The sequence below is a fragment of the Rhinoraja longicauda genome, chromosome 9 (assembly GCF_053455715.1).
Source record: "Rhinoraja longicauda isolate Sanriku21f chromosome 9, sRhiLon1.1, whole genome shotgun sequence".
NCBI lineage: Eukaryota > Metazoa > Chordata > Chondrichthyes > Rajiformes > Arhynchobatidae > Rhinoraja > Rhinoraja longicauda.
Window position 1 is genome coordinate 30461198 of NC_135961.1, and position 13216 is coordinate 30474413.

The 13216-nt window shown below is 41.3% G+C and overlaps 1 protein-coding gene across 1 annotated transcript in view; it reads left to right on the plus strand.

Moving 5' to 3' along the window:
- The window catches only part of ston1 (stonin 1), a 55252-nt gene that overhangs the window by 8607 nt on the left and 33429 nt on the right, over positions 1-13216 (plus strand). The window contains exon 3 of the mRNA XM_078405965.1: positions 1594-1796. Within this exon, the coding sequence (XP_078262091.1) occupies positions 1594-1796 (203 nt within the window). The remainder of the gene's footprint in view (positions 1-1593; positions 1797-13216) is intronic.

A 13216-nucleotide genomic window follows, 5' to 3' on the forward strand; every position in this document is an offset into this window, starting at 1 on the left:
CTTTGAAAAGGTTCCACATAGGAGATTAGTGGGCAAAACTAGAGCACATGGTATTGGAGGTAGGGTACTGACATGGATAGAAAATTGGTTGACAGACAGAAAGCAAAGAGAGGGGATAAATGTATCCCTTTCAGAATGGCAGGCAGTAACTAGTGGGGTACCGCAAGGCTCGGTGCTGGGACCGCAGCTATTTACAATATACATTAATGACTTGGATGAAGGGATTAAAAGTACCATTAGCAAATTTGCAGATGATACTAAGCTGGGTGGTAGTGTGAACTGTGAGGAAGATGCTATGAGGTTGCAGGGTGACTTGGACAGGTTGTGTGAGTGGGCGGATGCATGGCAGATGCAGTTTAATGTGGATAGGTGTGAGGTTATCCACTTTGGTGGTAAGAATAGGAAGGCAGAGTATTATCTGAATGGTGTCAAGTTAGGAAAAGGGGATGTACAACGAGATCTGGGTGTCCTAGTGCATCAGTCACTGAAAGGAAACATGCAGGTACAGCAGGCAGTGAAGAAAGCCAATGGAATGTTGACCTTCATAACAAGAGGAGTTGAGTATAGGAGCAAAGAGGTCCTACTGCAGTTGTACAGGGCCCTAGTGAGACCGCCCCTGGAGTACTATGTGCAGTTTTGGTCACCAAATTTGAGGAAGGATATTCTTGCTATTGAGGGGGTGCAACGTAGGTTTACTAGGTTAATTCCCGGAATGGCGGGACTGTCATATGTATAAAGACTGGAGCGACTAGGCTTGTATACACTGGAATTTAGAAGGATGAGAGGAGATCTTATCGAAACGTATAAGATTATTAAGGGGTTGGACACGTTAGAGGCAGGGAACATGTTCCCAATGTTGGGGGAGTCCAGAACAAGGGGCCACAGTTTAAGAATAAGGGGTAGGCCATTTAGAACGGAGATGAGAAAAACTTTTTCAGTCAGAGAGTTGTAAATCTGTGGAATTCGCTGCCTCAGCAGGCAGTGGAGGCCAATTCTCTGAATGCATTCAAGAGAGAGCTAGATAGAGCTCTTAAGGATAGCGGAGTCAGGGGGTATGGGGAGAAGGCAGGAACGGGGTACTGATTGAGAATGATCAGCCATGATCACATTGAATGGTGGTGCTGGCTCGAAGGGCCGAATGGCCTCCTCCTGCACCTATTGTCTATTGTCATTGAAATAATAACGTTAGTTTAATTTATTGTCACATGTACCGAGGTACAGTGAAAAGCTTTTCGATGCGTGGCATCCAGTCAGCGGAAAGACTGTACACGATTACAATCAAGCTGTCCGCAGACAACAGATACAGGATAAAGGGAATAACATGTAGAGCGAGAGAAAGTTCAGTAAAGTCCAATAAAAGATAGTCCAAGTATCCACAATTGGGTCTCCAATGACAGAATAACAACAGTTGAAATAGGATTGTTATATCAATTGTGCTTTTGAGGATATTTCAGTAATTTTAATATGTAGCCATCTTGTTTGTTGACAGTTATAATGAATGTGGACATTTTAGGTACTTGATGGGATCAAGGTTAATTAATTCCTCGTCATTTCACAGTGAAATAATGGATTCTCCTGTTTCACTCTCCCTAGCATCTGATCAGCCACATTGCTTTTCTTGCAAACTTGAGCTGGGTTCAGACCAGGAGATACCTTCAGAGTGGGAGCCACTTGTCGCTGTTGAATTTGAGGTGCCTGACTCAACAGCTTCCAAAACAAAAGTGAAGTCATTTGGCACAGAGAGTGACATCCAACCGGAGAAACACATTCACCTAAAAACTCGATACCATTATCAGGTCAGTTGTATTGCCCTCTTTATAAGTCTTTGTACTCTGAAGATTCTTTGTGCAGTAAATTGTCAGAATATTTTTGCAAAATGAGATTGATAATTTCCAGATCTAAATGCTCCACTGTTGGCGGTTGTGCTTTTATCTGTCTTGCCACCAAGGCTACTAAGTTGAATTTATATGTAGTTAGAGAATCAGCATGGAAACGAGCCCTTCAGCCCACTTGAGTCCACGCCAGCTACCAAGACAGATGTGTATAGCAATTCATTCTTCCCTCGCACAATTAAAGCATGGAATAGCCTTCACCCTACTGTAGTTACTCAACCAGACAATAGACAATAGACAATAGGTGCAGGAGTAGGCCATTCAGCCCTTCGAGCCAGCACCGCCATTCAATGCGATCATGGCTGATCACTCTCAATCAGTACCCCGTTCCTGCCTTCTCCCCATACCCCCTCACTCCGCTATCCTTAAGAGCTCTATCCAGCTCTCTCTTGAAAGCATCCAACGAACTGGCCTCCACTGCCTTCTGAGGCAGAGAATTCCACACCTTCACCACTCTCTGACTGAAAAAGTTCTTCCTCATCTCCGTTCTAAATGGCCTACCCCTTATTCTTAAACTGTGGCCCCTTGTTCTGGACTCCCCCAACATTGGGAACATGTTTCCTGCCTCTAATGTGTCCAATCCCCTAATTATCTTATATGTTTCAATAAGATCCCCCCTCATCCTTCTAAATTCCAGTGTATACAAGCCCAATCGCTCCAGCCTTTCAACCAAGACGCAACTAAATTTAAGGTACCTCTTCTTCTCCAAGAAGCCCTTCTTGCTTAAGTCCATACTCCGCCACCTCCAGTTTAAATTCCATTTGGAATATTTTGGAGGACCAAGAACCAAGAACCAAGAACTATCAATCACCAATAACACTAATTCTATGTTATCCCACTTTTGCATCCATTCCCTACCCATTAGGAGCAATTTACAGAGGCCAATTACCCTACAAACATGCACATCTTTGGGATCTTGGAGAAAACCAGAGCACCCGAAGTAAATCCATGTGGTCCCAGGGAGAACATGCAAACTCCACACAGACAGTACCCGAGTTCAGGATCAAACCCGGGTCTTTTGGCACTTTGAGGCAGCAGCTCTACCAGCTACGATATGGTGCCGCCAAGTTCTCGATCTTTTGCATATGATGAAATAAAGGTGCTGGCACTTCAAATTAAACCACACTGGCTTGGTTCCTAATTTAATCCCCAATCTCTCCCAACCCCATCCCAAACCCATTGAAACATTTCAGCCAAGCCAAGCAGTTACAGACCATCTTTCTCTTTTTATCACTCTGCTAGGTACTGCAATTCCTCCTTATTTATTCTGGAACCTTTTTCACTGTAGGTTGAAATTGAAAAGAAGTGGATTAGAATCGAGGGAGAAGATCCAGAGAAACCTGGAGATTGTGCAACACAATGAACATTACAGAGAGCACGACTTCCAGCTTTATATTGCAACAAAAATGATCCATGGGTTTCAAATTATGGCACTATCTTGGTGACTTGATTGTTGGAGAATTCAAAAGAAAGTGTTCAGTAGTTGCTCAAAGCCGAGCACACCATTTTAGTTTAGTTTAGAGATACAGCACGGAAACAGGCCCTTCAGCCCACCGGGTCCGCGCCGACCAGCGACATTAACACTATCCTACACCCACTAGGGACAGTTTTTACATTTACCAAGCCAATTAACCTACAAACCTGTACGTCTTTGCAGTGTGGGAGGAAACTGAAGATCTTGGAGAAAACCCACGCAGGTCACGAGGAGAACGTACAAACTCCCTACAGACAGCACCTGTAGTTGGGATCGAACCCAGGTCTCTGGTGCTGCATTCGCTGTAAGGGAGCAACTCTACCACTGCGCCACCGTGACCGTGAAGATATTCTTCATGAATATCTGCTCCGTCCTGCACAGTTTTTCAACACAGCTCTGCCCCCGACACTCTCATTTGGCAGCTGCAACCAGCAGCAATGAGCCGGTGGAGGAATGGAAAGGGTGAATGCAGACTCTTTTCTACCCAGGGTGGGGGAATCAAGAACTAAAAGACATAGGTTTAACGTGAGAGGAACAAGCTTTAATAAAAACCTGAGGGGCAATTTTTTCACTCAGAGGCTGGTAGGTGTGTGGAATGAGCTACCTGAGGAGGTAGGTGAGACAGGTAAGATAACAACATTTAAAAGTCACTTGGACAGGTACATTGAGGTTTAGAGGGATATGGGCCAAAGACAGGCAATGGAACTACTAGCTTCGACGGGGCATCTTGCTTGATCTGCATGGACAAAAAGGGCGGAAGAGTCTGTTTCTGTGCTGCATTTTGATAAAGTCTGGCAAAAAGTCTCTTTTTGATATTACCTATTCCATTGCTAGCTGGCGGCAGCATCCACACTAGGGTGGTGATTAGGATTTCACTATTATCCACGGTTCCAAGCAGTATTTTTCTATCCTTAGTTGGGGGGGGAAGGGCAATTACAATAATCCACGCAGGAATCATTTTATGTTGTGATTTACTAATTTTCATATATATTATTGAATTGGACTCTGGATCATGAAATTTAACATTGTATTGAACTGTGAGGAATGACTTCACTGCGTATGCCGACCGTTAATCACCCATCTACTCTAATCTTTCACTAACCCCATTTTATTATCCCCATATTCTCTTCAACTTCTACCACTCCCCATACACTATGGGCAATTTACAATGGCCAATTCATCCATCAATCTTCATGACTTTGGGATGTCGGTGGAAAACGGAGCACCCAGAGGAAATCTATGCAATTTGAGGGGAGAATGTGCAAATTCCACACAGACAGGTTCTTGGAGCTGTGAGGCAGCAGGTTTATTAGGTTTAAATGATAGAGATATCATTTAGTTTATTTACCTTTCAGTTTGATGGGGTAAATGAGGAGAGATGAATGAATAAATTCATTGGCACCTTAAAGGCCAAGCAAGAAAAGAGATACTCAGAAGAGGGTTAACACAAAGTTTTGAAGATAATAAGACGTGTAAAGGCTAATACAAGCAGCAAATGGGATCCTTGATTCAATATGTTGCTACGGAGATTAAATGCAAGAAGGTTTTGCTAAATCAATGGACGATAATCGTCCTCCGAGCCCTCACTGGAGCATTATCCAATTATCCATAAGTATTCTTATTTGAATAATAAGGTCTTGTATAGGTGCAATGTTTGTATATTACAAACCAAAGAATATGGCAAAAATAGAGAAAAATAACTGATGCTTATTCCTTTAAACGGTAAGGAGTGTACAAAAATCAAGAAGTGTTTTAAAGAATTAATGAAGAAAAAAATGGTTTCCAGTGGCAGTAGGGCCTGGGACAAGAGCTAGCAGATTTAGGGTAAATTAAAGGAATTACAGAAGAGGGGGGGGGGGGGGGAGGGGGAATTGGTTGTTAGAATCCAGAATGTTCTGCCAGTAATAGATATAATAGTAACTGGCAAAATGAAATTTCTCTTCAGCATTATGCAATAATATTAAATTGAGTGATAAAATCATTACCTTGCAGCTTAATGTGACAGTAAAAGATGTTGCTTTAGAGTCAACGGCAGCTAGAATATCTAAACAGGTGCAAATTCTCAAGATATTAAATTGCGTAATGGTATTAAACTGTGTAATATCATGAAAAGATATTTTAATAGATATATAGATAGGAAAGGTGTGGAAGGCCATGGGCCAAATGTAGGCAAGTAGGACTAGCCCAGTGTGCCAACTTGGTTGGCATGGAGATGTTGGGCTGAAGGGCTTGTTTCCATGCTATAAAACTTTACGACTAATTGCCTTTCCTGATTCTCAATATGTAACCGTGCTCAGCTGAAAGTCCAAGGGTGACAACTTCCCGCTGTTTTGACAAATGCTGCCGAAGCCTGATCACTTTTCGCTCAATAATCAATACTTGGAAACAGTGACATTGGTTTTATTATTGCCACATGTACTGAGATACAGTGAAAAGCAGTCAATGGTGTTATCTCAGATGTGACAATCTCCCATTTCATTATGATTATGCTTTGTTTCAAAAATGAGTGAAACTATTTATGTGCAAGACTATTAACCGTGTAGAATGGGTTTTAGTAAAAATCATTCTTTTGAGCTGGCACAGTGGTGCAACAGTTAGCGATATAACCTCGCAGGTCCAAATACTCAGGTTTAATTCTAACCTTCCATATTATCTGTGTGGAGTTTGCATGACCTCATGGGTTTCTGCTGGATACTCTGGTTTCTTCCCATATCCTCAATTGCTGGTATGTTAACTGGCTATTGTAACTTACGACTATTGTAGGTAAATGGCAAAAGAATTAAAGCAATTAATGGGCATAAGAGAGAATAAATTAGCAGGGGTACAGGAAAATAAAAGGGGGCAGCAGACAATTGCACTCCTCTACTGTGAGCTGGTATGGACCTGATGGGCCAATGGCCTGTGTTGTAATAGGTATGGAACACAATGACTAATAATGTTCAGGAGACATTGCAATAATTAGTGGCATCCGTCCATCTGCGAGAGATGATGGTGCTGCTTGACGTTGTCCTGCTTGGAGAGGGGGATTTTTCATCTGTGGTTCCATCTCACTGTGCCCAGCAAGGATGAAGTGATCTCTCCATTTGATTTGGCCGCTGAGCCTGGGCAGGTAAATGGGAATACAAACTTGCCCAGCATCTGTATTCCCCTCTCGACCTGGTAGGCTGATTCGGTGGGTGGCATGCTGCTCCGTCTGGGGCCTACTCGGTTGTAGGAGGTGCCGGAAGCCGAACGTACGAGGGATCAGCCGACCGTCTTTAGGGTCTCCAGCTCCAGTGCCTTTGGCTCTCCTGAGCCTTCCCCACAAGGCAGCGGGGTGCTATTTAATCCATAGCAGGCATGTGGGTGAGGTAAAAAAAAGAGGAAAAGAGCCAAGCGCTTGTGTAAGGCGTACAGCGGGGGTAAAAAATTGGGCCATTTTTGAAAATTTACATGCAAAATTACTAGTTTCAAGCCTCTTTTAGTGCATTTCAAAGTAAAAACGGACATTACAAAATAATGTGAATATGTCACTGTATACTAATAACATTTTTATTATTTTAATTCATTTAGTTATATAATCTTGCACTTAAATTTAATATTTACTCATTACAGTTCCACCACTGATTTTCTGGCACTCTTTGTTCCAGAGCTTTGCTGGTTTATCCAGCTGGCCAAGGAGGTCGGCTATGGGGATAGATGTGCTGGCTCCAGCTGGGCTAGAGTTCCAGAGCCCAGGCCGCAGGTTCCAAATTTAACCCACCGATCGGCCATGGAAGTCCCGATGATGTCGCAAATGGCTGCCTTGCCCAGCCTAGGTGCCACATTTTCGGGGAGACTTCCGGAGGGGGGGGGGGGATTTCTCGCGGAACCCCTAGCGACCTCTAGCGGAACCCTAGTGTTCATTACAAGTCTATACATTGTTTATTTTCTTTTTTTTTCCGTTGGTAAAAGCGATTTTGGCAAAGTGAAAAACACGGAAATCATGCAAAAGCGCGGAAAATGGATTTGAAAAATGTGGAAATCTGTGGAAACGCAGAATATTCACATGCCTGCCATAGTTGTGACCTGGTTGATGGATGTCAGGGCGTGTCCACACGCCGGTGGGCCTGCAGGTCGCATCTCTGGGGGCCAGAGTTCCTCCGAGATCCCCGCGCAGTTTAGCCTGGGACTGAAGGTGGCCCCAGTTACTCTGGGTTGCCATGAGGAGGCGCTGCGAGAGTCTTGATGATGCAGAGGTTATGTACTGGCAGGGGGAAGCTTATGCACTCGGCTCCTTTTTTCACAAAAATGCTAGCCAGCGGCATCTGGATTTATACCAGAGCACTAGACACATGTAACACTGTGAGGCTCGTGCCACCAACACAATAATATGATTTCAGTAATTAATCTTTAGCATGCTTCACTTGTAGTTAATTAATATCATAAAATATATATATATATATTTACTTCGATGTAAATAATATTTGCGACATTAATGTGTCTCATTATCTCTCTTTGTTTCACCTAAGTTTAAGAGTTAATTTTAGCGACTTCATTACCCTTCAGAAACATAACATTTTGAATAAAAAATGCTCAGTCCGAAAAAGAGTCCTGACTCAGAACGTTGCCTATCTATTCCTTCCACTGATGCTGCCTGACCCGCTAACATCCTCCAGCACTTTGTGCTTTGTTCAAGATTCCAGCATCTAGTTCCTTGTATCTCTTAAAAAGTGCTTTATGGATTGTCATTCCTTCCTTTTGTTGTGAACATTTAAAATTAACAGACTGGTGAAATATATTAGATTGTAAAGTATATTATTCTAAAATAAATTAGATTGTAGTTAATGTAATAAATTGTTAATATTTTCCAACACAAGACAGTGTCTAATCTATATTCAAAACTAATCTTTTCTTCACCAGCATTAAATACTAAATAGAATTTTGTGAAAGAAAATGCAATAATAGTTTTAGTAAGTAGTCAAAGTCAACAATAAACTCAAAGTAGTGTGATATTTTATGCAACAGCACGAACTACAGAGTGTTATTCTGCCTTGGCTTTGTATAAATCCTGACGCAGCAACAAGCAGATTTAATGTTCTCATTGTAAAGCAAAGGCATAGAACACAACATAAATTATAAATAACATTTATATATTTTATGAAACTAGTATCATGTGGATTTAAAGGACTGTACAGATAATAATGTGGGTTTAAAATGATTCTTCTTTGCAATAAAAATTAGTTAACTGCCTATTTTCGGTACAGGAAGTGAAAAGAAGTAAACCATCCAGACAAAAGTAAATGTTCCATTTCAGATGTGATTTGTAAATAAAATGTGCGATGGTAAAGAAAAAGCAAACATTTAACTGTCAATATGCAGAGAAAGAGGATAAGAGGTGGAGAGGATAAAATAGAATGGAAAACAGGAGAACTGATTGCTATAGGTGTAGGTGGTGCTGGCTGAGAGGTGGCAGTGAAGGTTCGTTAATTGCAGCGGTTAGATCTTGAGGAGGATCATGGAAATTAGCAGCAATATGGTACTGCCTGACTTACTGAGTATTTCTAGCCTTTCTCTTGTTTAATTTCAGATTTCCAGCATCTGCACTATTCCAGCACTTTTTCTCCCCCCTCTCCATTTTTATTCAACTCTTTCCATTTACATCTCCTCAAAGCAGATGAACTATGATTAACAAACTTTCACCACCCACTCACAGCTGACACCGTAATCAGCTGTGTTGTTCAGTCTCTATTGGACTGAACCACTTTGCAGATTTCTCCTTTATTTTCACAACTCGGAATGGCAGGCAGTGACTAGTGGGGTACCGCAAGGCTCAGTGCTGGGACCCCAGTTATTTACAGTATATTAATGATTTGGACGAGGGAATTGAATGCAACATCTCTAAGTTTGCAGATGACACGAAGCTGGGTGGCAGTGTTAGCTGCGAAGAGGATGCTAGGAGGCTGCAGAGTGACTTGGATAGATTAGGCGAGTGGGCAAATGCATGGCAGATGCAATATAATGTGGATAAATGTGAGGTTATCCACTTTGGCGGCAAGAACAGGAAAGCAGAGTATTACCTGAATGGTGACCGATTGGGAGAAGGGGAGATGCAACGTGACCTGGGTGTCATGGTGCACCAGTCATTGAAAGCAAGCATGCAGGTGCAGCAGGCAGTGAAGAAAGCGAATGGTATGTTGGCATTCATAGCAAGAGGATTTGAGTTTAGGAGCAGGGAGGTTCTGCTGCAGTTGTACAGGGCCTTGGTGAGACCGCACCTGGAGTATTGTGTGCAGTTTTGGTCTCTTAATCTGAGGAAAGACGTTCTTGCCTTAGAGGGAGTACAGAGAAGGTTCACCAGATTAATCCCTGGGATGGCGGGACTTGCATATGAGGAAAGACTGGATAAACTGGGCTTGTACTCGCTGGAATTTAGAAGACTGAGGGGGGATCTTATAGAAACATAAAATTCTTAAGGGGTTGGAGAGACTAGATGCGGGAAGATTGTTCCCGATGTTGGGGGAGTCCAGAACCAGGGGTCACAGCTTAAGGATAAGGGGGAAGTCTTTTAGGACCGAGATGAGAAAACATTTCTTCACACAGAGAGTGGTGAGTCTGTGGAATTCTCTGCCACAGAAGGTAGTTGAGGCCAGTTCATTGGCTATATTTAAGAGGGAGTTAGATGTGGCCCTTTTTGCTAAAGGGATCAGGGGGGTATGGAGAGTAGGCAGGTACAGGCTACTGAGCTGGATGATCAGCCATGATCATATTGAATGGCGGTGCAGGCTCGAAGGGCCGAATGGCCTACTCCTGCACCTATTTTCTATGTTTCTATGTTTCTAACCCCTTTCTCTTTCCTGCAACTCTAAACCTTTCATTTATGACCTATTCTAACTCTACTGAAAGTTAATCAGCCTGTAATGTTAACTCTGTTTTGCTTTCCACAGATGGTGCCTGACCTGTTGAGTATTTCCAGATTTTTTTATCATTTTGGATTTCTAGCATCTGTAGTATTTTTGTGTTTCAATTGGTATATGGCATCAGGAGATTTGAACGTAACGAAATGTGCCAATTAAAGAGATAATTCCATTTCCTCCAGAGAAGAAACCTTCCTGCATTTTCTTTAAATCCACATTTCAATGAATATCTGCATCTAAGAATTACAAATCTCAGATGTATGACCAAGAGTTAGTATTACGTTGAGAACAGTAACTTTTACAACAAATTGCTCTTTTCACGTAGTTGCCATTTCAATATGAAATTGCTGTAGGCTCAGGACAACATTCTACCAAAGATAAAAATGTGCTTTCCTTGAGGTGGCTGTAGAATGCAAAGTAAGATGTAGACATGAGAAACTCCTAATGCTGGAGTCATGCCTCCAAGTGCTGGAATAACTCAGCAGGTCAGGCAGCATCTCTGGAGGACATGGATGGGCAACATTTCGGGTTGTGACCTTTCTTCAGACTGATTGGTCTGATTGGTCTGAAGGTGTTAGCTGACCTGCTGACAATACAAAGTAATGCAGAAATGTATTCTTGAAAATATTGAAAATTGTCTACTATTGTTAGGTATGATTGGCATATTGTACTGAAGTGTCTATGACTTTATCTTATACAACCTTTGAGCAACACTGTGTATTAATTAAACATGACTTCTGTGTTCATAAAACTGTATGATTAGATTATCAGTCGTTTGTCCTTTATAAATGTTGAAAATGTAGAAAAACATCATTCTATGGTCTTATCTGTCATTGTGAAATAAAGACATTTTGCAATTGGCTGACTTTATTGAATATTTGAATTAAGTGCTTCAGTTATTAGAATAATTTTTCTTTTAATATTTCTTTCATTTCTGATATATCAATTATATTTATCAAATTGTCACTCCTGGATGCTCTTGCTCTAATGTGTTTCACTTAACGTTCCATGAATGACTTCTGCAACATGAGATACACTGAGTCACAAGCCATGACTGGTTTTACCAAAAGCTTAAGGCATTTCAATGTAAATAGACTTTAAAGAGAAAAGCTTTAAAACATTTCTCAAGGGGTTCTCCTGTAGATACAGTGAACATTGGAGGGAATTTAGTCAAGTAAAAATCAATATTTTAAAAGAAATCTTTAACAGCACGTCAGCTTCTTGTACAAAGAATTTGCAACACATCATCGCACATATGTCTGTGCATGTGAATCTGTGACCATTAATGGTGAGGAAGAAGATTAACCATGAGATTGATGAATGGCGAGTCGGCTCTTATTTTTATGTTCTCAATAAAAACCATTATTGCCAATAAAGGCCTTTATGTGTATTGGGATGGCAATTGATGCCTCCTAAACCAATAAAATTAGAAGGGTTCCAACCTGAAATGTCACCCATCCTTTTTCTCCAGAGTTGCAGCCTGACTTGTTGAGTTACAACAGCACTTTGTGTCCATCTTCGATAACTCTGCATTCAGAACTAGCATCTGCAGTTCTTTCCTACACAATAAAATGAAGAAATTGTTAAAGGCCAGAGTAAAGTCTAAAGAAAGAACTGTCAGTTAGAACAGCAGACTCAATGCCAAATCAAATATGGTAAGTTAAATTAAGGGAATGGGAGAGAGATAAGAGAAAGATCAAGGAAGATTTTATTTTTAAATCTCCTACAATTAAAACATGAAGGTATGAAACGCCACGTTGCAACAGTTTCGTAGTTGTCAGTAATGATTTCTCTATCTATTATTTCGTATAGATAAGTCGTAAAATTTTCTGGATAAGTTTTGTCTGTATCCACAAATTTGTGCTGCAAGTTCGTGCTGTTGAACAGATTCAAGAATAGCTTCTTCCAAACAACCATCAAGCTCTTCAACACCGCACATTAACCTTAACATAAAACATCTTTGCACAAAGAACTTCAGGGTTTTTCCACAGTAGTATTATGGTTATTAATTAATTTAAGTTTTGTTTACAATACGTGTATTGTGTTTACAGGCCCGTAATGCTGCTGCCAATAAGTATTTCATTGTTCCATTGGTGGTACATATGACAATTAAACACTCTTGACTCATGACCACTGGAATAGTGACACATCTTACTAAGCACCTCAGACAGCATCTCTCTGATACTGTCCTCAACAGTATGTGGGAAGTAGCTGCTTGATTTTCATTGAAATAAAAGGACACGTCACTAAGTGAAAAATGCAGTCTAATAAATTGGATTTGATGATATGATGCAGGGTGAATAGTTGTCTAATGAAATTTGCTCCAAAGATTGAGAAATAAACTCCATCCCACCTCACCAGAATGTAAACATCAGATTTGTTTGAAATGCACAAGTTTTCTACAATGCTTGAGATGTAAAGTCAGTAAAACCATTTGACAAAGTCCTTCATAGTTGGCTGATCCAGAAGATTAAGATGCATGGAATCCATGGTGACGTAGTAGATTGGGTTTAAAATTGGTTTGGCCATGGAAGACTGAGTTCCTCCAGCATTTTTTCTTTTGCAGAAATATCACTGAGATGACAAGGGCAGCAAACATTTGGAGTGGAATGTCAGCACCTGGATGTTTCCTTCCAAGTCACACTTCCCAGTCGCCATTCCTTCATCATCGTCGGGTCAAACTGGCATAAATATAGACAGTCATAACCTTTTTCGCAGGGTGGAAATGTTAAAGACTACAGGGGATGGCTTTAAGACCAAATGGAAAAAATTAAAAGGAAATATGCAGGGCAAGAGATGTTTGCACAGAGAGTAGTGAGTGCCTGGAACGTCTTGCTAGCAGTGAAGACGGGTCCCATCCAAAACATGACCTATCAATGTGCTCCAGAGGTGCAGCCTGATCAGCTGAGTTACTCCAGGACATTGTGTTTTTTTAACCAAGTATCTGCCTGTGTTGGCTTTTAAGAAGCTTTTAG